The 27947-nt window shown below is 40.9% G+C and overlaps 1 protein-coding gene across 1 annotated transcript; it reads left to right on the forward strand.

The window, feature by feature from the left end:
- On the forward strand, positions 1 to 27947 carry LOC139160203 (C-type lectin domain family 2 member E-like). The gene is made up of 9 exons (XM_070737836.1): positions 1 to 67; positions 1267 to 1672; positions 5322 to 5344; positions 8889 to 8971; positions 13097 to 13195; positions 15289 to 15393; positions 21951 to 22129; positions 23990 to 24093; positions 27148 to 27947. Exons 2-9 carry the CDS (start codon positions 1484 to 1486, stop codon positions 27281 to 27283), a joined length of 918 nt encoding a protein of 305 aa, XP_070593937.1. The 5' UTR covers positions 1 to 67; positions 1267 to 1483; the 3' UTR covers positions 27284 to 27947.

Here is a 27947-nt window from a genome sequence, read left to right on the forward strand (position 1 = left end):
CATATGCATGCGTGCACACGACTAACACTGGAACTATAACGTTCATCTCAGATCATTGACTATACGGGTAAGATAATGTAGTTTTTATTGTGGATTATATGGAATGGAAAGGAATGGAAAGGAATGGAATGGAATGGAATAGAATAGAATAGAATAGAATAGAATAGAATTCTTTATTGGCCCAATATGATTGGGCACATAAGAATTTGTCTTTGGTGCATATGCTCTGTGTACATAAAAGAAAAAAATATCTGTATGTTTGTCAAGAAACATGAGGTACAATACTAAATTATTGTCAAAGGGTACAGATACGCAATCAGAAACAATCAATATTAACATAAATCATAAGGATACAAGCAAAAAGTTACAGGCATATGTGGGAGGAGATGGGTGATAGGAATGATGAGAAGACTAATAGTAATGCAACCTTAGTGAATAGTTTGACAGTGGTGAGGGAATTATTTGTTTAGCAGAGTGATGGCGTTCAGAGAAAAACTGTTCTTGTGTCTATTTGTCTTGGTGTGCAGTGCTCTATAGTGCTAAAAAAAATTAAGGGAACACTAAACAACACAATATAACTCCAAATATATCAAACTTCTGTGAAATCAAACTGGCCACGTAGGAAGCAACACTTATTAACAATCAATTTCACGTCCTGTTGTGCACATTCAATTTTGTACAGAACAAAGTATTCAATGAGAATATTTCATTCATTCAGATCTAGGATGTGTTATTTGAGTGTTCCCTTTATTTTTTGGAGCAGTATATACATATGCATATACATATACATATACATATACACATACACACATACACATACGTATGTACATACATACATACATACTTACATACATACTTACGTACATACTATTATAGTAACTATTATAGTATCTAATTGTTCCGCTTTGGATGCAGAAGATACACAAAGAAATAATTATTTAATGTGTGATTGTTACCCTAGCCAGCAGAAATCACTCCAGATGGCTTCTGAGAAGAAGAAAAAAGATCTGTTGGTTAGATCTATAAATCTGACATTAGAACAGGAATGAACAAGTGTGACAAATTTACAACCTGTGTGGACTTCAACTCCCACAATTTCTGAGCAGCCAGGCTGGGCTCAGGAATTCTGGGAGTCCATGGGTCCCAAGGTTGCCATAGTAACTCACACCACGTTAGAAAGAACACAAAAAAGAGGCCTAAGCTACAAACATTCCAATTTTACAAGTTATAAACGCATTGTAACATTTCTGCTGTTTTCTTCCTTAGGGAACCAGGAGATAGGATCACACCTTCAAGCCATTCTACAGGAGAAAACAGACCGTTTGATCGCTTTGACCAACTGCCAACACCTGACCACTCCATCTTCTCAAACATGCACCAGCCAATCCTTGGAGGAAGAAATAAAAGATAAAGCGATTTGTTCAAGTTGTAAAAGGAGATTCATTGATAAACAAGCAGGGGGTCCACAGAACTTCTGGGGAAAATGAAAGAAGTCATCAGACTGGCAACTGTAGATGAAACAAATTGGCCAACTCAAAATGTGTGCATGATACATAAAGAAGACTTAAGTCTTTTCTGTTTACAGGATCAAATTGCCCTTTGTTCACTCTGCAAAAAATCCTGGGATCATGCAGGGCACACTGTCATATCCAGGAATCAACCAGAAAATCAGGTAAGCTGGTGTAATCCCCAAAACAATGTATGAAGACAATAGGGAGTCAGCCCTTAAATACTCCAGGATAAAATCCTCCTTCTTGAAACCTTCTGCCAATTAGTTAAAAAAAAACCTCTCAGCTGCACCAGCCTCCAAACAATCTCCAAGGGCAGCTCCACACGACACTGATTAGAGTAGTCTAGCCATGAGTCAGTTCATTTTCACTTGCTTTGTTTATTATTTGTCAGAGCAAACTGACTCTGATTAAAAATATTTGCTGCAGCAAAAGTACGATACATATCCGTGGTGGGTAACTGTCATTATTTTTTTTCTCCTGGCTGTTAAGATATCACCCTCATCTGAGACTGAAAAATAGGAAATGCGGATATCAAATTGTCAAAAGATCAAAGGAATTATCTTCCAGACACAGCAACTGCAGAAATATTTGATTTAAAATTAGCATGGGGAATGAGGGAGTTTAAATTTTCTGTGCCAAAGAAATTTTGCACCAAAGTTATTCTCCCCCCAAATATGGATACAATACAATGCCATGCTGTAACAAAAGCATATCATAACATAACATAGCATAACATAACATAACATAGCATAGCATAGCATAGCATAGCATAGCATAGCATAACATAACATAACATAACATAACTAACATGTTAGGTTATTATCTTGATTTGGCCATGAGTGATTGAGAGATATGTATGGTTTTATTAATAGAATAGAATAGAATTTTTATTGGCCAAGTGTGATTGGACACACAAGGAATTTGTCTTGGTGCATATGCTCTCAGTGTACATAAAAGAAAAAGATACATTTGTCAAGAATCATGAGGTACAACACTTAATGATTGCCATGGGGGTCAAATAAGCAATGAAGAAACAATCAATATTAATAAAAATCTTAGGATACAAGCAACAAGTTACAGTCATACAGTCCTAAATGGGAGGAAAAGGATGATAGGTATGATGAGAAAAACTAGTAGAAATAGAAGTGCAGATTTAGTAAAAAGTCTGACAGTGTTGAGGGAATTATTTGTTTAGTAGAGTGATGGCGTTCGGGGAAAAACTGTTCTTGTGTCTAGTTGTCTTGGTGTGCAGTGCTCTGTAGGAACGTTTTGAGGATAGGAGCTGAAACAGTTTGTGTCCAGGTTGCGAAGGGTCAGTAAATATTTTCTCCTCCCTCTTTTTGACTCGTGCAGTATACAGGTCCTCAATGGAAGGCAGATTGGCAGCAATTGTTTTTTCTGCAGTTCTGATTATCCTCTGAAGACTGTGTTGGTCCTGTTGGGTTGCAGCACCAAACCAGACAGTTATAGAAGTGCAGATAAGGGCTATTAATGTATTTTTAAACTGTCTATTAACTGTTTTTTATTGTAAGCCGCCCAGAGTCAAAGTGGAGTTGGGCGCCATATAAATTTTACAAACAAACAAATAACTTTTAATGAAAAAAAGGACCAGGGGAGACATTATAGCAGTCTTCCAGTATCTCAGGGATTGCCACAAAGAAGAAGGAGTCAACCTATTCTCCAAAGCAACTGAGGGTAGAACAAGAAACAATGGGTGGAAACTAAACAAGGAGAGAAATAACTTAAAACTAAGGAGAAATTTCCTGACAGTCAGAACAATTAATCAGTGGAACAGCTTGTCTCCAGAAGTTGTGAATGCCCCAACACTGTTGGTTTTTAAGCAGATGTTGGATAACCATCTTTCTGAAGTAGTGTAGGGTTTCCTGCCTAATCAGGGGGTTGGACTAGAAGACCTCCAAGGTCCCTTCCAACTCTGTTGTTGTTGTTGTTGTTGTTGTTGTTATTGTTGTTGTTGTTAAACATTAACATAATGATAATGTGGTACAGTATCGTATCAAGCTGTATCCAAAGTCCAGGGTTAAAAAAATTAAATTTATATATATATATATTTTATTTCTATCCTACCTTTATTAATTTTATAAGTAACTCAAGGTGGAGAACATACCTAACATTCCTTCTATTTACCCCACAACAACACCTCTGTGAAGCGGGCTGGGCTGAGAGAGTGAGCGGGTAGCCAAAAATCACCCAACTGTTTTTTTTCATGCTTAAAGCAAGACTAGCCCTGATGCTTTAGCTCTGAGATGGTGAACCTAATGCATATGTGCCACAGATTGCATACGGAGCCATATCAGGCATGGGGGAATTGAGATATTCCCTTCCCCCTAGGCCTATACAATTTTATTTATTCATTCATTCATTCATTCATTCATTCATTCATTCAATTTTTATGCCGCCCTTCTCCTTAGACTCAGGGCGGCTTACAACATGTTAGCAATAGCACTTCTTAACAGAGCCAGCATATTGCCCCCACAATCTGGGTCCTCGTTTTACCCACCTCGGAAGGATGGAAGGCTGAGTCAACCTTGAGCCGGTGATGAGATTTGAACTGCTGACCTTCAGATCTACAGTCAGCTTCAGTGGCCTGCAGTACAGCACTTATGCATGGTGTGTTTGTGTGTATGTTCAGTTTTTTAAATAAGGGTCTTTTAATTATTTTAAATATTAGATTTGTTATATGTTGTTTCATTATTGTTGTTAGCCGCCCTGAGACTACGGAGAGGGGCGGCATACAAATCTAATAAATAATAATAATAATAATAATAATAATAATAATAATAATAATAATAATAATTCTGGCGCACGAGTCCCAGCGACCAGTTAGGTCCCACAGAGTTGGCCTTCTCCAGGTCCCGTCAACTAAACAATATCGTTTGGCGGGACCCAGGGGAAGAGCCTTCCCTGTGTCGGCCCCGACCCTTTGGAACCAACTCCCCCCAGATATCAGAGTTGCCCCCATCCTCCTAGCCTTTCGTAAGCTCCTTAAAACCCACCTCTGTCATCAGGCATGGGGGAATTGACATTTCCCCTCCCCCTAGGCTTATAAAATTTATGCATGGTATGCTAGTATGTATGATTGGTTTCTCAACTAAGTTTTTTTTAAATTAACTTAAATATTAGATTTGTTTACATTGTATTGTTGTTGCTGTGAGCTGCCCCAAGTCTGCGGAGAGGGGCGGCATACAAATCTGATTAATAAATAATAAATAAATAAATAATAATAATAATAATAATCTGAGGGCATGCGAGGCATTGCCCGATGTCAGCTCCAGCGTGCATGATTTTCAGCCTTCTTGAGGGAGGGGGGAGGCTGTTTTCACCTTTCCCAGGCTTCAGGAAAGCCTCCAGAGCCCGTGGATGGCAAAAAATGGATACAACCTGCCTACTGGAAGTTCAGAAACAAACTTCTGGAAGGCCCATTGCGTCATTTTTCATCCTACCCAAGCTTCAGGAAAGTCTCCTGAGGCCTGGGGAGGGCGAAAAACAGTCCAATGGGCCTACCGGAAGTCCAGAGGCTTCAGTGAGGCCTGCACACATGTGCAGGGGGTGTGCAGCATGAGGGAGGTGTGCAAAGGAGGACATTGCATGATGGGTGTGGGCACAGACATGTGCCCTTTCGACACCTGAGCAAAAAAAAAAAGGTTTGCCATCACTGCCTTAGCCACTAGAATCTAGACCAAACTGGCCAATGTATCTATTAATAAGGTGACAATTGCCTCTTATTGGCTTTTTACAAAGGAAAAATTCAAAGCATCTCATAATATTTCACCTCCTTTTTTTTTTGTCTAGGCTACTGGAAATGTCTTGAATGGGTAAGTGTCTTCCTGCTGATGGACCAATATATTTGTTTGACTTGTATGCCTCGCATTTCGCTTTACCCTTTGAGGTTGTGGAATCTAGGCCTGCACCAGGAGTGGGATTCAGCCGGTTTGGACCGGTTCGGACGAACCAGATGCTAATTTTACATCTGGTTTGCAGAACTGGTAGTTGCAAGGACTGGATGGCCCTGCCCTGCCCCTCTGCCCCTCTCCTCCCAGGAGCATCTACATTTTGGATGCCAGGTTTATTATTTTACTGAAAGAGTAGTAGATGCTTGGAACAAACTCCCAGCAGACATGTTGGTAAATCCACAGGAACTGAATTTAAACATGCCTGGGATAAACATATATCCACCCTAAGATAAAATACAGGAAATAGTATAAGGGCAGACTAGATGGACCATGAGGTGTTTCTCTGCCATCAATCTTCTATGTTCTAGACTGATTTGAAAGATAAACAGGCCTTCTGAAAGTTCCGGAAGTCTGGAAAGTGGCCTGTTTCCGGCCTTCGGAGGACTTCCGGAACCTGGGGGAGGTTGTTTTGGCTCTCCTGGAGACTCGAGGAAAGCGTCTGGGGCAGTGAAGGGCTGCAAAAAAAAATTGAGCGTGGTTTATTTTGTGAGTGTGGCTTGCTAGCCATGTGACCAGGTGGGAGTGGCTTGACGATCATGTAACCGGGGGGGGGGGCTTAAAGATCATGTGACTGGATTAAAAGTGGCCAACTTGACATCACTCATGTCAAGGGTTTGGGTTAGGGTGCCTGGCCTCTCCTCGCTTCAAAGAGATACCATTTCCTTCTCTATTTACTATTACTCAACAACCAAAATATACTATTTAATTCTATGTATACAGTATATGCAATATGTGTACATACATATTTATTTATTTGTTTGTTTATTGGATTTATATGCCGCCCCTCTCCGTGGACTCGGGGCGGCTAACAACAGTGATAAAAACCGCATGTAGCAATCCAATAATAAAACAACTAAAAAACCCTTATTATAAAAACCAGACATACATACAGACATACCATGCATAAACTGTAGAGGCCCAGGGGGAAAGAATATCTCAGTTCCCCCATGCCTGACAGCAGAGGTGGGTTTTAAGGAGCTTACGAAAGGCAAGGAGGGTGGGGGCAATTCTGATCTCAGGTGGGAGTTGGTTCCAGAGGGCCGGGGATGCCACAGAGAAGGCTCTTCCTCTGGGTCCCGCCAAACGACAATGTTTAGTTGATGGGATCCGGAGAAGGCCCACTCTGTGGGACCTAATCGGTCGCTGGGATATTACACACAGGCACACAAAAATATACATTTTCTACTATATAAACTGTATGTGTATGTACACACACACGCGCGCGCACAGCTCTTCTAAAATTATATGCATTTATTCTCATTTAATGAGATAGGAAAAACATTCCCAGAGCCCAGAAGGGGAAAAAAAGAAAAAAATTCAATTTTTTTCTACCATTTCTACATACCAGACTGTACCCGTAGGAGCCCATCACTGCTCTGGAATTTGGGGAGAGAATACATCTCCCCATGGTATAGGAGGCCAAATAGGCCACGCCCACCCAGCAAGTGGACAGAGAACCGGTTGCTAAAATTTTTGAATCCCACCCCTCCCTGCAGCAAATGGATCAGTAGGCAACTGTGCACCAGTAGCGGCTGCCAGATTGCGCAATCTGCCTGCAACCGCTCCAGTGCCAGTCCTACGGGCACCGCCATCTTTTTTTCCTTCAATTTTTTTGTATTTTTTGCTCTGTGAGCACATGCAGAAGCAAAATCTTGCAAGGGGACTTGTGCAAGAGAGATTTCAGCGATTTTTTTTTTGCTTCCACACATGCGCGGAAGCAAAAAAATAGCTGAAATCTTTCAAGCGCGCACGGCACCCCTCGCAAGATTTTGGCACATTTTTTCTTCCTGCACATGTGCAGAAGCAAAAAAAAGCTGGGGACGCACATGTATAGCACACACGTGAGCAAGCAAGACAACTGAAGCTGCATGCACAACTCACCAGTAACAGCGGTAATAGCAATCCGCCCCTGAAATGGATGTATCTCATTGGTTCCATCCAATGGCAGCTCATAGAAGATGTTACCTCATTCCAGGTCCAACAAAACCAGCCTGCCTCTTTTATTAGATTGAATGTGTATGATTGTATAGTTAGGGATTTTACTATGTTATTAATGTTTTTTAAATTGATTTAATTTTCTACTGTTGGATTTGTAATGTATTATATGACTGTTATGTTGTGAGCCACCCCGAGTCTTCGGAGAGGGGTGGCATACAAATCTAATAAACTATAACTATAGTGTCACTTCGCATCCATCTCTAGAGCTAAGAGTTCCCAGCCTCTGAGATTTCTAGGCCAACTGCCTCTGACCTGAGAAGCCAGATCTGCTTAGTACCAGAAGTCCGGGTTAGGAATAGCAGTAGCAATAGCAATAGCAATACGAATAGCAATAGCAATAGCAATAGCAATAGTTTTTTTTATTATAAGGCGCCCATCAATAGCAATAGCAATAGTTTCTTATTATAAGCCGCCCAGCAATAGCAAAAGCAATAGCAATGGCAATAGCAATAGTTTTTTATTATAAGGCGCCCATCAATAGCAATAGCAATAGCAATAGTTTTTTTTATTATAAGCCGCCCATCAATAGCAATAGCAATAGTTTTTTTTATTATAAGGCGCCCATCAATAGCAATAGCAATAGTTTCTTATTATAAGCCACCCAGCAATAGCAAAAGCAATAGCAATGGCAATGGCAATGGCAATAGCAATAGTTTTTTATTATAAGGCGCCCATCAATAGCAATAGCAATAGCAATAGGTTTTTTTATTAGAAGGCGCCCATCAATAGCAATAGCAATAGTTTCTTATTATAAGCCGCCCAGCAATAGCAAAAGCAATAGCAATGGCAATGGCAATGGCAATGGCAATAGCAATAGTTTTTTATTATAAGCCGCCCATCAATAGCAATAGCAATAGTTTTTTTTATTATAAGGCGCCCATCAATAGCAATAGCAATAGTTTCTTATTATAAGCCACCCAGCAATAGCAAAAGCAATAGCAATGGCAATGGCAATGGCAATAGCAATAGTTTTTTATTATAAGGCGCCCATCAATAGCAATAGCAATAGCAATAGGTTTTTTTATTATAAGGCGCCCATCAATAGCAATAGCAATAGTTTTTTTTATTATAAGGCACCCATCAATAGCAATAGCAATAGTTTCTTATTATAAGCCGCCCAGCAATAGCAAAAGCAATAGCAATGGCAATGGCAATGGCAATAGCAATAGTTTTTTATTATAAGGCGCCCATCAATAGCAATAGCAATAGCAATAGTTTTTTTTATTATAAGCCGCCCAGCAATAGCAATAGCAATAGCAATAGCAATAGCAATAGCAACAGCAACAGCAACAGCAATAGCAATAGCGTGCGCTGGCCGAGGAATTCTGGGAGTTGAAATCCACAAGTCATAAAGTCACCAAGGTTGGAGAACCCTGCTTTATATCATGAATTTCCTCTCTCTCCCCAGGGGTAAAGAAGGTTTTCCAAAATCCCAGCCAGCTGAAGTTGCCATTGTAGAATTTTCCAACACAACAGACTTCATAGAAAAAGGTAAGGGTGAAAAACATTTGTGAAGTCACGTTTTCTAGTGCTACTCTAACTATGAATGGTCACTAGCCAAATATTTATAAATAGGATGGTTGTTTGCTTGACTGGCCCGCCAAAGAAATAGAAGGAAGCCTGGATTAAATCTTGTAATAAAACCGGAAGATTTGATGATCTCGTTTTTAAAAAACAGATTTATACACACAAGATTCCGATTCTCGGGGTTTCAAAGGGCCCTAGTTTTGTTTTGTTTTTTAAACGGAGCTAATAGGAATAGCACTTGGACTTATATATCGCTTCACAGTGTTTTACATCCCTCTCTAAGTGGTTTACTGAGTCACCTTATTGCCCCCAACAATCGGGGTCCACAAGAGAAATTCCCAAATTGAGGTCCCTCTCCCTCCAATGCTAATTCTGTCTAATGGTAGAACCGTGTCTGCTGCCAATCAGCAAGAGGCACTTAAAAAAGGGTTTCTCTCCTTCCCTCATCAGATCCCATTAGCCATAGCATACTTTAATTAATTTTATTTAATTTATTAAATTTGTATGCCACCCCGCCTCCGAAGACTCAGGGACGCTTACTTAGACTTATATACTACTTCACAGTGCTTTTACAGCCCTCTCTAAGCAGTTTACAGGGTCAGCCTATTGCCCCCAACAATCTTGGTTCCCATTTTACCCACCTGAGTCAACCTTGAGCCTGGCAAGATTCGAACTGCCAAATTGAAGGCAGCAATCAGCAGAAATAGCTTGCTGTACTGCATTCTAACTACTGTGCCAAAATTAGACCAAAAAAGTTCTACTTCTGAGCCACCAACAGCTTTGCTTGGTGATGTGCATTTGGAAGCAAGATTAACCTCTGCTTGTTTGTTTGTTTGTAACTTCAGTCACTAAATGAACTTGTGAGTTGAAGACTGTCCCTACCTCCGAGTTAAGCTCTCCCTGCTTACCTATGTCGCTGCAATAGAATTTGCAAGGGTCAAGACAAGAGCAGGGTGTCAAACACAAGGCCCGTGGGCAGTGTTCCCTCTAAGCTGAGTTGTGCGCTGTAGCACAGGAGATTTAAAATCTCAGCCCAGAAGATTGCAATTCTAGCGCAGAGGACCAATCTCTGCACTAGAATTGGCAAACTGTGCTGAGATTTTAAATTCCTACACTACAGTGCACAGTAAAGATGGAAAGGTGGGAAAGAAAGGGGCCAATTGCAGGCCCGCTTTCCTTCCCGGCCCTTTAACCCTTTCTCCTTACTATGGGGGCGGGGTTGCGGATCCGACGGACCACCGCTAGCCCAATGTCCATCCGTGGGGGTGGGGAAGGACGGATCCGCTGGGCTGACAATATCCGTCCATGGGGGTGAGGGCAGATCCACCAGCCCCGCCAGCCCGATGTCCATCTGTGGGAGGGTGGATCTGATGGACCGACAATGTCCGTCCGTGGGGGTGAAGAAAGAGTGAGTGATAGAAAGGATAGAGAGAAAGAGGGAGGGAGAGAAAGGAAAGAGAGAAAGGGAGGGAGGGAGAGAAAGAGGGAATGAAGGAGGGAGAGAAAGAAAGAGTGAGAGATAGAAAGGATAGAAAGAAAGAGGAAGGGAGAGAAAGGAAAAAGAAAGAAGGGAGAGAAAGGAAAGAGATGAGAGAGGAACGAGGAGAGAGAAAGAGAAAGAGAAAGGAGGGGGAGCGAATTATGGATGTCAGAACTCATGCATGCGTAATAGCGTGCCCCATTATTTATTTATTTATTTATTTATTTATCATTCATTCATTCATTCATTCATTCATTTATTTATTTAGACTTCTATGCCGCCCAGTCCCAAAGGGACTGCCGCTCAGACACTATACTTTTCCACCCACACCGGAAAATAAATAGAGGGAACACTGCCCATGGGCCATTTCCGGCCCATGAAGTGGTTGGATCTCACCAGTGGTGGGTTGTTACTGGTGTGGGAGATGACTCACACCAGTAGCTGCCGCCAGATTGCGCAATTTGCATGCTCCGCTCTGGTGGCAGTCCTACAGGCGCCGCCATCTTTTTTCTTCAATTGTTCACATTTTTTTACTTTGCGTGCATGCCCAGAAGCAAAATCTCGCGAGGGGATGCAAGCTCCCATGAGATTTCGATGGTGTTTTGCTTCCACACGTGCACGGAAGCCAAAAATCACCGAAATCTCATCCGTGTGGGCATCCCCTCATGAAATTTCTGAGCATTTTTGCTTCCTGCGCATGTGCACAAGCAAAAAACATGCTGGGGATGCGTGTGCATAGTTTGCACACATGCAAGATGGTAGTGGCAGTAATAGCAATCCGCCCCTGGATCCTGCCCACAGGGTTGTCCTATAAAATGTAAGGGGCCGGCCCATGTCTACCCAATGTGAAAAGGAAGCATCGGGCCAGCGTAGCTTCAGCTCGATCTACCCAATGCAAAGAGGAATCATACCAGCAGATTGGGGACTGGCGTCAAGATGGCCACGCCCACCCAGTTGGCCACGCCCAACTGCCCCCGCCCCCCCCGGTCAACCACAGCCCTGATTGTAGCCCTCAATGAAATTGAGTTTGACACCCCGGTCAAGAGAAAAGAAGCTTTCTGTTGTCTCTGGTAGAGTAGGTATCTATTTGGGGGGGGGGGGGTATAAAGTGTTTTTTTTCTCCACTTTTAAATAGTGCAATATCACATACAGTGTTCCCTCCATTTTCGCGGGTTCGAACTTCGCGAATAGCCTATACCACGGTTTTTCAAAAAATATTAATTAAAAAATACTTCGCGGTTTTTTTCCTATACCACGTTTTTTCTCACCCGATGACATCATATTGTCATCGCCAAACTAATAATTTTTGCAAATAAATAACAAAAAAAATAATTATTGTTAATAAATTATTATGTTTATAAATATCAGGATCACTAAGTGTCTTATTCAATGGTGAGTACCAGTAATAATGGTGAGTAAATGGTTGTTAAGGGAATGGGAAGTGGTAATTTAGGGTTTTAAAGTGTTAAGGGATGGCTTGTGATACTGTTAATAGCCAAAAATGATGTATTTACTTCCGCATCTCTATTTCGTGGAAATTTGACTTTCGTGGGCGGTCTCGGAACGCATCCCCCGCGGAAATCGAGGGAAAACTATACCTTCAATCTTCAATATCCCAGCGACCGATTAGGTCCCACAGAGTGGGCCTTCTCCGGGTCCCGTCAACTAAACAATGTCGGTTGGCGGGCCCCAGGGGAAGAGCCTTCTCTGTGGCGGCACTGGCCCTATGGAACCAACTCCCCCCGGAGATTAGGATTGCCCCTACTCTTCCTGCCTTCCGTAAACTCCTTAAAACCCACCTTTGTCGTCAGGCATGGGGGAATTGAAACATCTCCCCCTGGGCATGTTTAATTTATATATGGTATGCGTGTGTGTATGTCTGTTAGTATATGGGGTTTTTTAAATCTTTAAACATTTTAAAAACTGTTGGATTATTTATGATTTGTTGTTACATGTTGTGAGCCGCCCCGAGTCTTGGGAGAGGGACGGCATACAAATCGAATAAATAAATAAATTAATTAAATAAATAATAAAATACAATGAATTTACATTTATATTCAGTATAACAACTACAATATGTTCCCTCCTTTTATCACCTGGAAAACTTTCATATAAACTTTTTCCAATATAATTATATAAACTTATAATGCTATTTGCTATTACATCCCATCTCTTTGCTTTCACTTTTCTTTCAAATTTTATTACATTTAGGCTAAAGTGATTATTTTCAACTGTCGTACATCCTTATTTACCTCTTAAAAATTTCTTTGCCCTTATCATATACTAATTGCCCTTCAAAAAGAAAAGTTATTTAATCTTAAATATTAATTATCCATACTTTATCATTCAAATCTTACAAGATATTACCATAACCATATCATTCCCAAGGAAAGAAAGGAAACCAAATTATATCAATTAAATCCACTCATTTTCTATCATTGCATATCAACACCTTCGGTTTAATAAACCCTTATTCAGTTCTTAATGGAAATATAGTAATCCGTTATCAATCCGCCTAATCGGTATAAATTTCTTTTATCTAAAAACCTTTAATAAAATAATCCCACCTCAGTAGGTATCTAATTGTGGTTTACCTTTTTTTTCCCAAGGAGGAGCAACCGATGGGATTGAAGATGACAACAAAGGTAATAAGGATGCCGCTCTTGAGCAGTGCGTGGACTTCATCTCGGAAGAAAAAAAGGAAGCAGGTAAAGGGCACTTGGCATTATGGGATGTTCCTCTGAAATTGCAGAGAGACAATTTCCCTGTTTGGATCCTGGGAGGTTCCAGGCCAGTGACAGCGAATAGTGATGGGCGAACCCAACGGTGTTCGGGTTCGGCAAGTTCGGACGAACTTTAGGCAAAATTCGGCTGAACCTGAACCGAATCCGAACCTAAACCCGAACGGGGAATCCCACCAGGAGATTCTGGGGGCGGAACTTTGACGTCATGTATACTGGCAGGTTGCTAAGGATGCCAAGGTGATCACTTCCTGTATTCCATGGAAACCAGGAAGTGATCACCTTGGCGTCCTTAGCAACCTGCCAGTGACGTCAAGGCTCCACCCCCGGAATCTCTTCGTGGGAGGGATTCCCCACCTCCTTCAAAGGGAGGTCTTCAAGTAAAAATAAACATTGTTATTTTTACAAAAAGGGACGCCGCAGTGGCGCTGCAAGCAAAGGGCAGTCCTTTCACGTAAAAATAAACATTGTTATTTTTATGAAAGCACGGAAGCAAAAAGATCACCGAAATTTCTCTTGCACACGTGTGTCCTCTCAGAAGGTTTTACTTCCTGCACAGGCGCAGAAGCAAAATCTCACTGGGGCGCACACACATGCAATTGAATTCAATTCAACTCAATTTATTAGACTTGTATGCCGCCCCTCTCCATGGACCCGGAGCGGCTCACAACATGCAATACAAACAATATGTATACAAATCTAATAGTTAAAGAACAGTAACTAAAATCCCATTGTATAAAAAACAGCCAGTCTACTCAATCACATCTATACAGAGCTGTGCATCATACTGGTAGTGGCGGTAAATAGCAAACCACAGATAGCCAGGCCATAGAAACTTAGAAACATAGAAGACTGACGGCAGAAAAAGACCTCATGATCCATCTCGTCTGCCCTTATACTATTTTCTGTATTTTATCTTAGGATGGATATATGTTTATCCCAGGCATGTTTAAATTCAGTTACTGTGGATTTATCTACCATGTCTGCTGGAAGTTTGTTCCAAGCATCTACTACTCTTTCAGTAAAATAATATTTTCTCATGTTGCTTTTGATCTTTCCCCCATGGCGTGGTACATGCTGAGAATCTTACTTTAGCCACATCTGGAGTACAGCAAGCTCCCCAGTGATTCAGAAGCCTCTGTTTACTTATCTGCTTCTTTGAAGTTACAGCTTTGGTCTGGATCTCAAGGACGACTGGCTGAAATAATTAGTAGAGTTACAGTTCAAAAGCTCACATCGAAGAACCTATTTATTAAAAAAAACTCAGGTTGGATTAATTAACGTTTGAGAACTGTTTCTTCAACAGGATGTCAAAAACATTAGAGAAAAAGGGAGGAACGGGGAAAAAAAACCTTGGCACCTTTTGTGATCATGCCAATGTTTAATTGCAATAATGGGTGCTTTGACGGGGCCATGAAACCCGGTGTTATCAGTTGCCAAGATAGTACAGGATCCACTAAACAATTTCTAATCTTTCTGGGAAGAAAGGTCTTTTTAGAAATGGCAATAAAAATAAATTATAATGACCATAGTTCCCTCTAAGCTGAGCAGTGAGCAATCGCTCACTTAAAAATCATCATCAACTCAGAGTTTTCCAAACCTGCCCAGAAGCCGAGAGGGAAAGAGTGAGAGGGAAGGAGAGAGAGAGGAAGAGAGGAAGAGAGAGAAACAGATAGAAAAAAGAGAGGAAGGAAAAGAGAAAGAAAAAGAATGGGAGTAAGGAAGAGAGAAAGAAAATCAAAATCTAGTTTGAAACTAGCTCAACTATTTAAGTGGCATTTTGATATTGATAGAGTTGCCCTATTATGAGCTCACTGTTATAGACACACAGTACGGTATTTTATTTTGAAATTCTCTGAGGCAAAACAGGGTGGGTTTTTTATTTGTTTGTTTGTTTGTTTGTTTGTTTGTTTGTTTATTATTTCTGTGCCGCCCAGTCCCAAAGGGACTGCCGCTCAGACACTATACTTTTCCGCCCACCCACCCCCCAAAATTAGAGGGAACACTGATAATGACACATGACCTCTGCAACAATGACCCGTGCTCTTTTTCCTTTGTAGGCATCCAACCCAACGCAAGAGTCAAAAACTCAATTACCTGGATTATCCTCATAATATTTATCATGCAGATTGTGGGTTTGGTAACCACCATCTTCGTTTTTACAAGTGAGTGACACATTCGTGTTCCATATCAACCTATCAAAATTTCATTATTTTTGTTTTTAGAATGACTTAATACAGCTTGTCCTCAACTTAGCGGCCATTAAGTTGAGGACCTTTTCAAGAAAATATCCCAGTCCTGGATCCCCCACCTTAAAAAGGATCCAGGATAAGTTTGAGAAGGGGACCCCAATGTTCAAGTTGGCCATGTCTTCGGTTTAAATCCTATGGCGGTGATGGTGAACCTGTGGCACATGTGCTCTTCTGATTTTTGGCGAGCACATGCATGCCGTCCACCTGGTCCTTGGGATTCTGGTGCATGCGTGTGTGATGGCCAGCTGGTCTTTATGCATGCCAGAGTGCCAGAAACCTGAAGAGCAGCTGGCCAGTGCGCATGAACACACACTGGCCACCTGGTCTTCTTGTTTCTGGTGCGAGCATGAATGTGTTGTATTGATTGTTTTTAATATTAAGGGGGTTTAATTCATGGAAACATAGAAACATAGAAGATTGATGGCAGAAAAAGACCTCATGGTCCATCTAGTCTGCCTTTATATTATTTCCTGTATTTTATCTTAGGATGGATATATGTTTATCCCAGGCATGTTTAAATTCAGTTACTGTGGATTGACCAACCACGTCTGCAGGAAGTTTGTTCCAAGCATGTACTACTTTTTCAGTAAAATAATATTTTCTCATGTTGCTTCTGATCTTTTCCCCAACTAACTTCAGATTGTGCCCCCTTGCTCTTGTGTTCACTTTCCTATTAAAAACACTTCGGGCAGTAGGAAAAGCAAGTAGGATGTTTGGCTGCATAGCTAGGGATATAACAAGCAGGAAGAGGGAGATTGTGATCCCGCTATATAGAGCACTGGTGAGAGCACATTTGGAATACTATGTTCAGTTCTGGAGACCTCATCTACAAAAAGATATTGACAAAATTGAATGGGTCCAAAGACGGGCTACAAGAATGGTGGAAGGTCTTAAGCATAAAAGGTATCAGGAAAGACTTGATGAACTCAATTTGTATAGTCTGGAGGACAGAAGGGAAAGGGGGGACATGATCGAAACATTTAAATATGTTAAAGGGTTAAATAAGGTTCAGGAGGGAAGTGTTTTTAACAGGAAAGTGAAGACAAGAACAAGGGGACACAATCTGAGGTTAGTTGGGGGAAAGATCAAAAGCAAAATGAGAAAGTATTATTTTACTGAAAGAGTAGTAGATGCTTGAAACAAACTTCCAGCAGACATGGTTGGTAAATCCACAGTAACTGAATTTAAACATGCCTGGGATAAACATATATCCATCCTAAGATAAAATACAGGAAATAGTATAAGGGCAGACTAGATGGATCATGAGGTTTTTTTTCTGCCATCAGTCTTCTATGTTTCTATGAGTTAAACCCCCTTAATATTAAAAACAATCAATACGACACAGTCATACCATTCTCAAGTGCTATAGTCAGAAGAGAGGGGGGAGTTAATTCCCCCACGCCCTGCAGCATAAATGAATCTTTAACATCTTGCGGAAGACGGGGAGGGTGGCGGCAATTCGAATCTCTGGGGGGAGTTGATTCCAGCCTGAAAACCAGACAAAATCAGACAAAAATCATTCATGTGTGCATCGACCATCTGGTCTTTGGGTTTTCGGTGATGCAATGTATGCAAATGAACGCATGTGCACCAGGGGTGGGTTGCTCCTACCGCCACTACCAGCATGCTGTGCACAGAGCTTTAGGTGTCTTGGGTGCACTGCTGCACCCTGCGTGCGCCCTGCATGTTTTTGCTTCTGCGCATGGTTGCACACATGTAAAGAAGCAAAAAATCACCCAAATCTCTCTCACGTACATGCCCCCTTGCAAGATTTTGCATCCTGCATAGGCGCAAAAGCAAAACAACACTGGGATGCACACATGCGCACCAAAGCTGCATGTGCAACTCAACTTTTGCTACCGGTGCGGCGTCCTTGACCGTTCCGTAGGAACCCACTACTGATGTGCACACACGTTTTAGTTTGGGCACTCAGTGCCAAAAAGGTTTCCCATCTCTGAGTTAGTCTATTAAAATGTTGGTTCTTCCTCCCTCTTTCTTTCCTGTTCTGGAGAATGTTCCTCATAATGCAAGCAGACAGTTGCTTAGATTTAAAGGCCTGCTGCCAATCAGTTTCCGGTCACAATTCAAAGTGTTGGTAATGACCTATAAAGCCCTACATGGCTTTATAGTCCTCGGAGAGGGGCGGCATACAAATCTAATAAATAATAATAATGGCATCGGACCAGAATACCTACGAGACTGCCTTCTGCCAGACGAATCCCAGCGGCTGATTAGGTCCCACAGTGTTGGCCTTCTCCGGGTCCCATCGACAAAACAATGCCATCTGGCGGGACCCAGGGGAAGAGCCATCTCTGTGGCGGCCCTGGCCCTCTGGAATCAACTCCCCCCGGAGATTCGAACTGCCCCTAACCTCCTCGCCTTCCATAAAATGTTGAAGACTCATCTTTGTCGCCGGCGTGGGAGGATTAATCTCCCCCCTCCTTTTTTGCTGAACTTATTATGTTTATTATGTTTTTTATTTAGTTGGGCTGTGTAGTAGATAAGTTTTTATAATGTATTTTTAAATTAGTTTTTTTTTCAATTTTTTAACATTAGATTTGTATTGCTATTGTGTTGTGAGCCACCCCAAGTCTTCGGAGAGGGGAGGCATACAAATCTAATAAATTATTATTATTATTATTGTTGTTGTTGTTGTTGTTGTTGTTGTTGTTGTTGTTGCTTTTCCTGCGTTTCGGTGGAAATCTCACCCAGAAAGCCCAACAGACTATGGTTAGAGTCCCAACAATCAATCTTTATTTATTTATTTTATTTATTTATTTAAACCAACAGACAGGGTGTGCATAAGTGCATTAGAGGGCCTTCCAACCCCTGTCCTATTGTCTCTCCTATATCCCATATATCTTCTCTTCCATCCCTGTACTGTATCTTTCTTCTATTTTCTCATTGATTATTTTATCCAATATTCTCTCTTCTATTCTTTGTCTAATTCTATTTCCTCGAGGGTGTCCTCTATTACCTTCATTGTGTATTATTGTGTATTGGACTAAATAAATAAAATAAAATAAAGTAAAATAAAATAAAATTAAATTAAATTAAATTAAAATAAAATAAATTAAAATAAAATAAAATAAAATAAAATAAAATAAAATAAAATAAAATAAAATAAAATAAAATAAAATAAAATAAAATAAAATAAAATAAAATAAAATAAAATAAAATAAAATAAAATAAAATAAAATAAAATAAAATAAAATAAAATAAAATAAAATAAAATAAAATAAAATAAAATAAAATAAAATAAAATAAAATAAAATAAAATAAAATAAAATAAAATAAAATAAAATAAAATAAAATAAAATAAAATAAAATAAAATAAAATAAAATAAAATAAAATAAAATAAAATAAAATAAAACAAAACAAAACAAAACAAAACAAAACAAAACAAAACAAAACAAATAAAATAAAATAAAATAAAATAAAATAAAATAAAATAAAATAAAATAAAACTATGGTTAGAGTCCCAGCAATCAATCTCTTTATTTCGGGGAAATAACAATGAATCCTTGAACTTTGCATTGAGTTTGGAGAATATCAGAGAGCTGGTCCAAAGCCTTTCTTATTATTATTTTTATTTTGCAGCAAATCCTAGTGGAAATAAATATTTTTGTAACTGGGAAGGAAAGAATGTGAGGCGGCTTTATTGATTCCTGTCCAGGCAGATTGCTCGGCTCCAGCAGCCGTTTATCTGTCCTTCCTCCTTATCTGACATCTGTGTCAAACTGAGGTCAGAAAAGGGAGGCTGAGACACTGTCTATGTTCAAAATAAAAACTGAACCAGAATTACACTAATAAGGAGGAGGCCCTTAAAATTCACTTTAATCATGCTACTGGTATGAAGATTTGCAGCGTTTCTTTCCTTCTTTTTTGTAAAATCTAACCCCAAATACTTGCTTTTAATTAATATTTCTCACGTATCCCTGTGGCTGGTTAGTTGGCCTTCTCAAGGTTACATCAGCTAAGCAATGCTGGCTGGCAGGGCCTAGGGGAAGAGCCTCCTCTGTAGCTGCCCCATCCTTCTGGAACCAACTCCCTCCAGGGATCCACACTACCTCCACCCTGCTGGCCTTTTGCAAGGTTTTAAAAACTTGCCTTTGTCGGCAGGCTTCACAACAACAACAGAGTTGGAAGGGACCTTGGAGGTCTTCTAATCTAACCCATTGCTTAGGCAGGAAACCTTACACTACGTCAGACAGAGGATTATCCAACCTCTGCTTAAAAACCTCCAGTGTTGGGGCATTCACAACTTCTGGAGGCAAGCTGTTCCACTGATAGAAACATACAAACATAGAAGATTGACGGCAGAAAAAGATCTCATGGTCCATCTAGTCTGCCCTTATACTATTTCCTGTATTTTATCTTAGGATGGATAGATGTTTATCCCAGGCATGTTTAAATTCAGTTACTGTGGATTTACCAATCACGTCTGCTGGAAGTTTATTCCAAGCATCTACTACTCTTTCAGTAAAATAATATTTTCTCACGTTGCTTCTGATCTTTCCCCCAACTAATCTCAGATTGAGCCCCCTTGTTCTTGTGCTCACTTTTCTATTAAAAACACTTCCCTCCTGAACCTTATTTAACCCTTTAACATATTTAAATGTTTCGATCATGTCCCCCCCTCTTTCCCTTCTGTCCTCCAGACTATACAGATTGAGTTCATGAAGTCTTTCCTGGTAGGTTTTATGCTTAAGACCTTCCACCATTCTTGTAGCCTGTCTTTGGACATATTATATGACAATAATATAAAAGCAAAATACGGTACCAATATTGAGTGGAAGCCGAACACCTCTCGAGCATCACTTGAATATTATCAGTGTTGACAAAAACCTCTATTGCAGCTAGCTGTACTTGGAACAATAAGAATAATATCTTCAAATGCCTTCAAACCACAGCTGCCTATCTCATGTCCTTGGGAAGGACTGAATAGACGCCAAATGCACTCTATAAACATCTGGCTGACTTTGCAATAAGCTATGATAATAATCTGTTTATTTCCTCCTCTTCAGTCTTTTTGCTCGGTGATGGTCCTTGCTTACACCGGAATGTAAATAATACTCTTATGTTAGGTCTGTTCAACAATTGCTGCAAAAAAACACGCCAAATCTCACGAGATCTTGCTTCCTGAGCATGCAGTAGCAGCAACCCCGCCTGTCAACATTCTAAGGGAGACATAAATGAGAGCATCAAACCTGTCTCTTTTATATTCTGGGTTTCTAAAACAGCTTTGCTAAAGGCTTAGCAACCAGGTGTGGAATCCTTAGCTCCCAGAATTCTCATCAGTGGCCACATTGAGTGTGGAATTCAGGGAGCTGGAGTTCAGACACCTAGAAAGTCGCGAAGTTGAGAAACATTCTGGGTGGGGAAATATGGCCCTTTCATAAGTTGTGGACTTCAACTCCCAGAATTCCTGAGCCAGCCATGCTGAGGAATTCTGGGAGCTGAGTCTCATGTTGGCTCAGGAATTCTGGGAGTTGAAGTCCACAAGTCATAAAAAGGCCCTAGTTTTCCCCATCTCTGTTCCTAAATAAAGGGTAATAATATTTATTTATTCTATTTATTGTATTTGTCAAACAAGTATAGAATTATAGTTTGTATTAACATAACAAGTATAGACCCGCCCCGAGTCTACAGAGAGGGGCAGCATACAAATCTAATTAATAATAATAATAATAATAATAATAATAATAATAATAATAGAGAAGTGATAAAAAGGATAATAGGACAGAAGGACAGTGGACTGTAGGCACATAAGTGCCCTTATGCACGCCCCTTACAGGCCTCTTAGAAAACGGGAGAGGTCAACAGTAGATAATTTAAGGTTGAAGATTTTGGGGTTGGGGGAAGAAACAACAGAGTCAGGTAGTGAGTTCCAGGCATTGATCACTCTGCTGCTTGAAGTCATATTTTCTGCAATCAAGTTTGGAGCAATTTACTTTAGTTTGTATCTATTACGTGCTCTTGTGTTGTTGTTGAAGGTGAAGTAGTCACTAACATAATAATCCCAGCGATCGGTGTGGTCCCACAGAGTTGGTCTCCTTAGGGTCCCGTCGACCAAACAATGTCAGCTGGCGGGACCTAGGGGAAGAGTCTTCTCTGTGGGGGCCCCGGCCTCCTGGAATCAGCTGCCCCTGGAGATTTGCACTTCCCCCACCCTCCTTGCCTTCCGAAAGACGTTAAAAACATATCTTTGCTGTCAGGCCTGGGGACATTAGACCTTCCCCTGTCCAACGAACATTATTAGTTTGATTATTGAATGAATGTAAATAAATGTTTTAAAGTTAGTATTTTAAGAATCTTTTTAGTATATTAATTGGATAAACTATTGTTATGTATTTTGGTATATGTTGTGAGCTGCCCTGAGTCCACGGAGCAGGGGCAGCATACAAGTCCACTTAAATAAATTAAATAAATAATATATCTGTTAAATCACGCAAATTTGTATTTACAGAAGCTAAACCTCAGTTGCCTTCTGCTGTTGCTGCCACTTCCTGTTGCCCAGTGGGCTGGCACATGTCCCAAGGGAACTGCTACCATGTTTTGGAAACCCAAGAGAGCTGGAACGCTAGCCAAAATCGCTGTCTCTCCCTTGGGGCCACCCTGGCTGTTCTTGGAGATCTAGAGAAACTGGTAAGAGAAGTATCTGTCAAAATTGTTATCTGCTCAGGCAGGGCCTTCCTAGTGCCTACTCTTTCGCTATTTTATGAAATAAGAACCTGCTACTACATCTCCAGGATGCTTGTGGGGTTTAAATCTCTTTCCAGTGTTGAGATGTAGCTTGATTCTCTGTACACTGGAAGCAAATTGTGTAATTCAAGCAATCTAGATACCAGATTTTCTAACATGCGGTGAAACATGTTGGCAGGAATAGCCAACATCTTAGATCAGGGGTGTCAAACTCGCGGCGTCATGTGACATATCAGGAGTTTTTCCTCCTTCGCTAACCTGGGCGTGGGCGTGGCCAGCATGTGAGGCATCCAGCCCTTGGGCCGGGAGTTTGACAACCCTGCCCTAGATGATAGACTCAAAATCTGGATCTTGGAGTCTTAGTGGACAGCCAGTTAAATGTGACCTAACAGTATGCGGCAGCAGCCAAAAAACCCAATGCCATCCTACGTTGCATTAACAGACAAATACAATCAAGATCAAGTGAAGTACAGTGGTACCTCTACCTAAGAATGCCTCTACTTACGAACTTTTCTAGATAAGAACCATGTGTTCAAGATTGTTTTGCCTCTTTTCAAGAACCATTTTCCACTTACAAACCCGAGCCTCCGAAACTGTAACCGGAAAAGGTGGGGAGAAGCCTCCGTGGGGCCCCTCTAGAAATCTCCTGGGAGGAAACAGGGCTGAAAAAGGCAGGGAGAAGCCTCCATGGGGCCTGTCTAGAAATCTCCTGGGAGGAAACGGGTCCGGAAAAGGTGGGGAGAGGCCTCCGTGGGGCCTCTCTAGGAATCTCCTGGGAGGAAACAGGGCCGGAAAAGTCAGGGAGAAGCCTCCGTGGGGCCTCTCTAGGAATCTCAGGGCCTCCACCCTCCCTGTGGTTTCCCCAATTGCACACATTATTTGCTTTTACATTGATTCCTATGGGAAAAATTTTCTTAAGAATGTGGTCAGAGAAGGAATTAAGTCCGTAAGTAGAGGTACCACTGTACTAATACCACTCTTAGTAAGGCCACACCTAGAGTACTACATCCAGGTTTGGTCACCACACTATAAAAAAGACATTGAGACTCTAGAAAAAGTGCAGAGAAGAGCAAACAAAGATGATTACGGGATTAGAGGCTAAAACATACGATGAACGGTTGCAGGACCTGGACCTGGCTAGTCTAGTGAAGAGAAGGACCGGGGGAGACATGATAGCAGTCTTCTAATATTTGAAGGGCTGCCACAAGGAGGAGAGGGTCAAGCTATTTTTCCTAATCACCTGGAGGCCAGACAAGGAATAATGGGTGGAAACTGAACAAGGAAAGATTCAACCTGGAAATAAGGAGAATTTTTCTGACAGTGAAAGCAATCAACCAGTGGGACAGCTTTGCCTTCGGAAGTTGTGGGTGCTTGATCACTGGAAGCTAAGAAGAGGAGACTGGACTGCCATTTGTCAGAAATGGTGAAGGGCAGGGGTAGGCAAAGTTGTCTCTTCTATGGCATGTGGACTTCAACTCCCAGAATTCCTGAGCTAGCATAATTGGCTCAGGAATTCTGGGAGTTGAAGTCCACAAGTCATAGGAGAGCCAACTTTGCCTACCCCTGGTATAGGGCATCCTGCTTGGGTAAGGTGGTGGTGGGGGTGTTGGATTAGATGACCAACAAAAAACCATCCATCTCTGTTATTCTGTTATGTGTATGTACACACACACACACACACACACACACACACCTATGAAGAGTGATGATGGAAGACAGGCTTATGTCCTTCTGTGGAGTGCAGAACTAAATTTCCAAAATTGTTCTGAAACCCATAGTTTTCCTTTTCCTTTACCCAAATAGATTGGCGCCATGAATGTCAGAGAACCCTTTAACCACTGGATTGGCCTGCACCGAAGTTCTGAAGATGGATGGAAATGGCCAGATGGGACTCTATTCAAAAACCTGTAAGTTCTTCTACCATTGGATGAGTATCACCTCATCGACCATCGCCTCTATGAAATCTCCCAAAAATATCATTATTATTATTATTATTATTATTATTATTATTATTATTATTATTAATTAGATTTGTAAATTACATTGTTCTTTGTCATTGCTGTGAGCCGCCCCGAGTCTACGGAGAGGGGTGGCATACAAATTTAATTGCTAACATGTTGTAAGCCGCCCTGAGTCTAAGGATAAGGGCGGCATAAAAATTGAATGAATGAATGAATGAATGAATGAATGAATGAATGAATGAATGAGTTAGTAAATAAATAAGTAAATAAATAAGTAAATAAATAAGTAAATAAATAAGTAAATAAGTAAGTAAATAAATAAGTAAATAAATAAGTAAATAGATATTTTTCTCTTGGATTAAAATGGTTTATACAAGAAAAAACCCCGATTTGGTGGTGGGGTATGAATGTTTGTCTCGTGGTGGGCACAATTCACAAAACACTTGTTTTATGGTGTGTGAGTCTTATATTGTAAAAAATCAATAAAAATATTTTATAAAAAAAAGAGAGAGAGAGGAAAGATCCTACAGTAGTAACCAGCAAGCGTAAACATGTGAGATTAGAAATTATAAGAGATCTATAATTGTCTCAGTCTGCAACTGGTCTATCACAAACAAGGGATGGGTTCTTTTTGCTTTGGACCAGATCGCCCAAATAGTTAGTGGCTCGCTGGTGATGTAATTTTGGCATCACAGATCCGATTCTGTCTGTGCTGGTCCCTGCTCGCCGCCATCTTTTTTTCTAAATTTTTGGCCAATTTTACTGTGTTTGGATGGCTTCTCCTCATTCTGTGCTTTGAAAAAAGCCCCCGGATTAATACTGGCCTTTATTTGTGTGCCCAAAGCACAGTTGATCAGCTCCTCAGCTGTGTTTCGGGCTGAATCCACCATCTGAGCATGCGCGGAAGTGAAATCGCACGAGGGGACACACGCGAAACGTCATGATATAAACCAGTGGCGAAGGTAGCTGCAACGCAACCCTGTCACAAACAGCTTAAAGGCTCTGAATTGGAATGGAGTATAAACTGGAGGGAGGGAGAGAATGAAATAGTTTCCAAGGTACAAATGTAAATTTAGATTGGTTCCAACTGTGTTTGCCTTGTTTGTTTGTTTCAGGGTGTCCAGCAAACCTGGAGAACAGGGAAATCAGGGAATTATCAGGGAAATCGGCGGTTCAGGAAATATCAGGGAATTTGTGGGGGGGGGGATGGAATAAATCGGGGGGGGGGGGACCAAACTGTATTAAAATGTTTTAAAGTCAGGGAAGAATCATGTTTAAAAAAAAGGGTCGCTCTGCCTGGCAGAGTCAAGCAAAAATGAGCATAATGGTGGCAACAAGTTGCTTCCACAGCGACCGATATTTCTCCATAGCTTATGATGGTATGATGTCATCTACGACCGTGCCTAACTAGATCACAAGTTGTAGGGAAATGTCAGGGAAATATCAGGCAATTTCAAAATGCTTTTTCCCTGGACACTCTGTTGTTTGTTTGTTTGTTCATCCATTCTTTCATCCATTCATCCATTCTTTCATTCACTCACTCACTCATTCATTCACTCAATCTCTATGGGGATTCTCAATCATTCAGGTGACAGCTGTCCCAAAGGTGCTCTTCCAAAAGACAAATGGATGTTCTCGCTGTTTTATTTTTTTTTTGTTCTTGGAAAACATTTCGCTTCTCATGCCAGAAGCTTCTTAGAAACATAGAAACATAGAAGTCTGACGGCAGAAAAAGACCTCATGGTCCATCTAGTCTGCCCTTATACTATTTTCTGTATTTTATCTTAGGATGGATATATGTTTATCCCAGGCATGTTTAAATTCAGTTACTGTGGATTTATCTACCACATCTGCTGGAAGTTTGTTCCAAGGATCTACTACTCTTTCAGTAAAATAATATTTTCTCATGTTGCTTTTGATCTTTCCCCCAACTAACTTCAGATTGTGTCCCCTTGTTCTTGTGTTCACTTTCCTATTAAAAACACTTCCCTCCTGGACCTTATTTAACCCTTTAATATATTTAAACGTTTCGATCATGTCCCCCCTTTTCCTTCTGTCCTCCAGACTATACAGATTGAGTTCATGAAGTCTTTCCTGATACGTTTTATGCTTAAGACCTTCCACCATTCTTGTAGCCCGTCTTTGGACCCGTTCAATTTTGTCAATATCTTTTTGTAGGTGAGGTCTCCAGAACTGAACACAGTATTCCAAATGTGGTCTCACCAGCATTCTATATAGTGGGATCATAATCTCCCTCTTCCTGCTTGTTATACCTCTAGCTATGCAGCCAAGCATCCTACTTGCTTTCCCTACCGCCTGACTGCACTGTTCACCCATTTTGAGACTGTCAGAAATCACTACCCCTAAATCCTTTTCTTTTGAAGTATTTGCCAACACAGAACTGCCAATACAATACTCAGATTGAGGATTCCTTTTCCCCAAGTGCATTATTTTACATTTGGAAACATTAAACTGCAGTTTCCATTGCTTAGACCATTTATCTAGTAAAGCTAAATCATTTACCATATTACAGACGCCTCCAGGAATATCAACCCTATTGCACACTTTAGAGTCATCGGCAAATAGGCAAACCTATTTTTAAGAATCTTCGGTTCTTAAGAACTGTTCTGAACAGTTCTGAAGAAGAACTGAGGAAGCTTCTGGGGTGAGAAGCAAAACATTTTCAAAACGGGGGGGGGGGAGGAGCCAAGAAAATCCAGTTGCCTTTTGGAAAAGACAATTTTGGGACACTCACTCATCCAATCATTTACTTTAGTAATTCTGATAGACCACCGTGATAAAATGGAATGGAATAGTATAGAGTGGAGTGGAGTGGAGTGGAATGGAATGGAGTAGAATAGAATAGAATAGAATAGAATAGAATAGAATAGAATTCTTTATTTGCCAAGTGCGATTGGGCACAGAAGGAATAGAGACGCAACTTTGCGGAAACCCTTTGCGGAGATTTACAAATGCCAGCAACTTTCTATTGCTTTGCAGCTTCGAGGTGGAAGGAGACGGACGCTGTGCTTATCTGAGGAACAGAGCCGCGAGCAGCGCCGATTGTGCCGTCTGGAAGAAAGGACTGTGCAGCCTGAAAGGGTTAATGAACCAAAAACTCTGCCGGTCGACATGACCGCTGAAGAATTCCTTCCGTACAAAAAAAGGGGTGAGAATTGGAGCCCTTTCAACTGCCACTCTGTATGTGTGCACACGCGAGTGTGTGTGTGGGCGCACACACACCACGCTTCATTTCTGCGGGCAGCCTTCTTTTTTCATCTATGCAGGAGAAAAACGTCTTGTTTTTTTTTTTACAGGGTATAACTACAAAAACCGACTGGACTAGCAGGGGGAAAAATCAAAGTGATGTAAAACAAGATCTTAACACATTTTAAGGTTGGGCTTTCCCCGCCTCACCAATACGGGTTGCTATCCTAAATAGATTTTCGGGGAGTTAGAACACCCCTTGAATTTAGAGGGATCTTACTCCCAAAAGTAAATTAGAAGTGTACTTAAGGTTATATTCATGCTGTGTGTTTTTGGTACCTATGCGCTCAAGCTGGATTGAGAGTGCTCTGCTACCTCAGTTGTTGCTGTTATTTTTCTCTTAAAAGCAATGCAAATTTGGAGAAGAAATGTTTTTAAACACTAGTCAGTTTTGGGTAATTGGGTGGCCAGGCTAGGCTGGAACTGGGTCCGGGTGGATTGCAATTCAGTGTGTTGTAGCACACCCACTTGTTAGCTTTGCATATGGTGTGAGCTAGATGACGAAGCCCTAGTACTGCATGTTTGTATGGAAT

Source organism: Erythrolamprus reginae, chromosome 2 (genome assembly GCF_031021105.1).
Source record: "Erythrolamprus reginae isolate rEryReg1 chromosome 2, rEryReg1.hap1, whole genome shotgun sequence".
NCBI lineage: Eukaryota > Metazoa > Chordata > Lepidosauria > Squamata > Dipsadidae > Erythrolamprus > Erythrolamprus reginae.

Bases quoted from the DNA above. Each gene is read 5' to 3' on its own strand.
- LOC139160203 (XM_070737836.1), top strand. From the start codon at position 1,484: ATGAAAGAAGTCATCAGACTGGCAACTGTAGATGAAACAAATTGGCCA. The intron at 15,394-21,950 runs GTGAGTGACACA...TTGTATTTACAG, and splicing joins CACCATCTTCGTTTTTACAA to AAGCTAAACCTCAGTTGCCT. The intron at 22,130-23,989 runs GTAAGAGAAGTA...TTACCCAAATAG, and splicing joins TTGGAGATCTAGAGAAACTG to ATTGGCGCCATGAATGTCAG.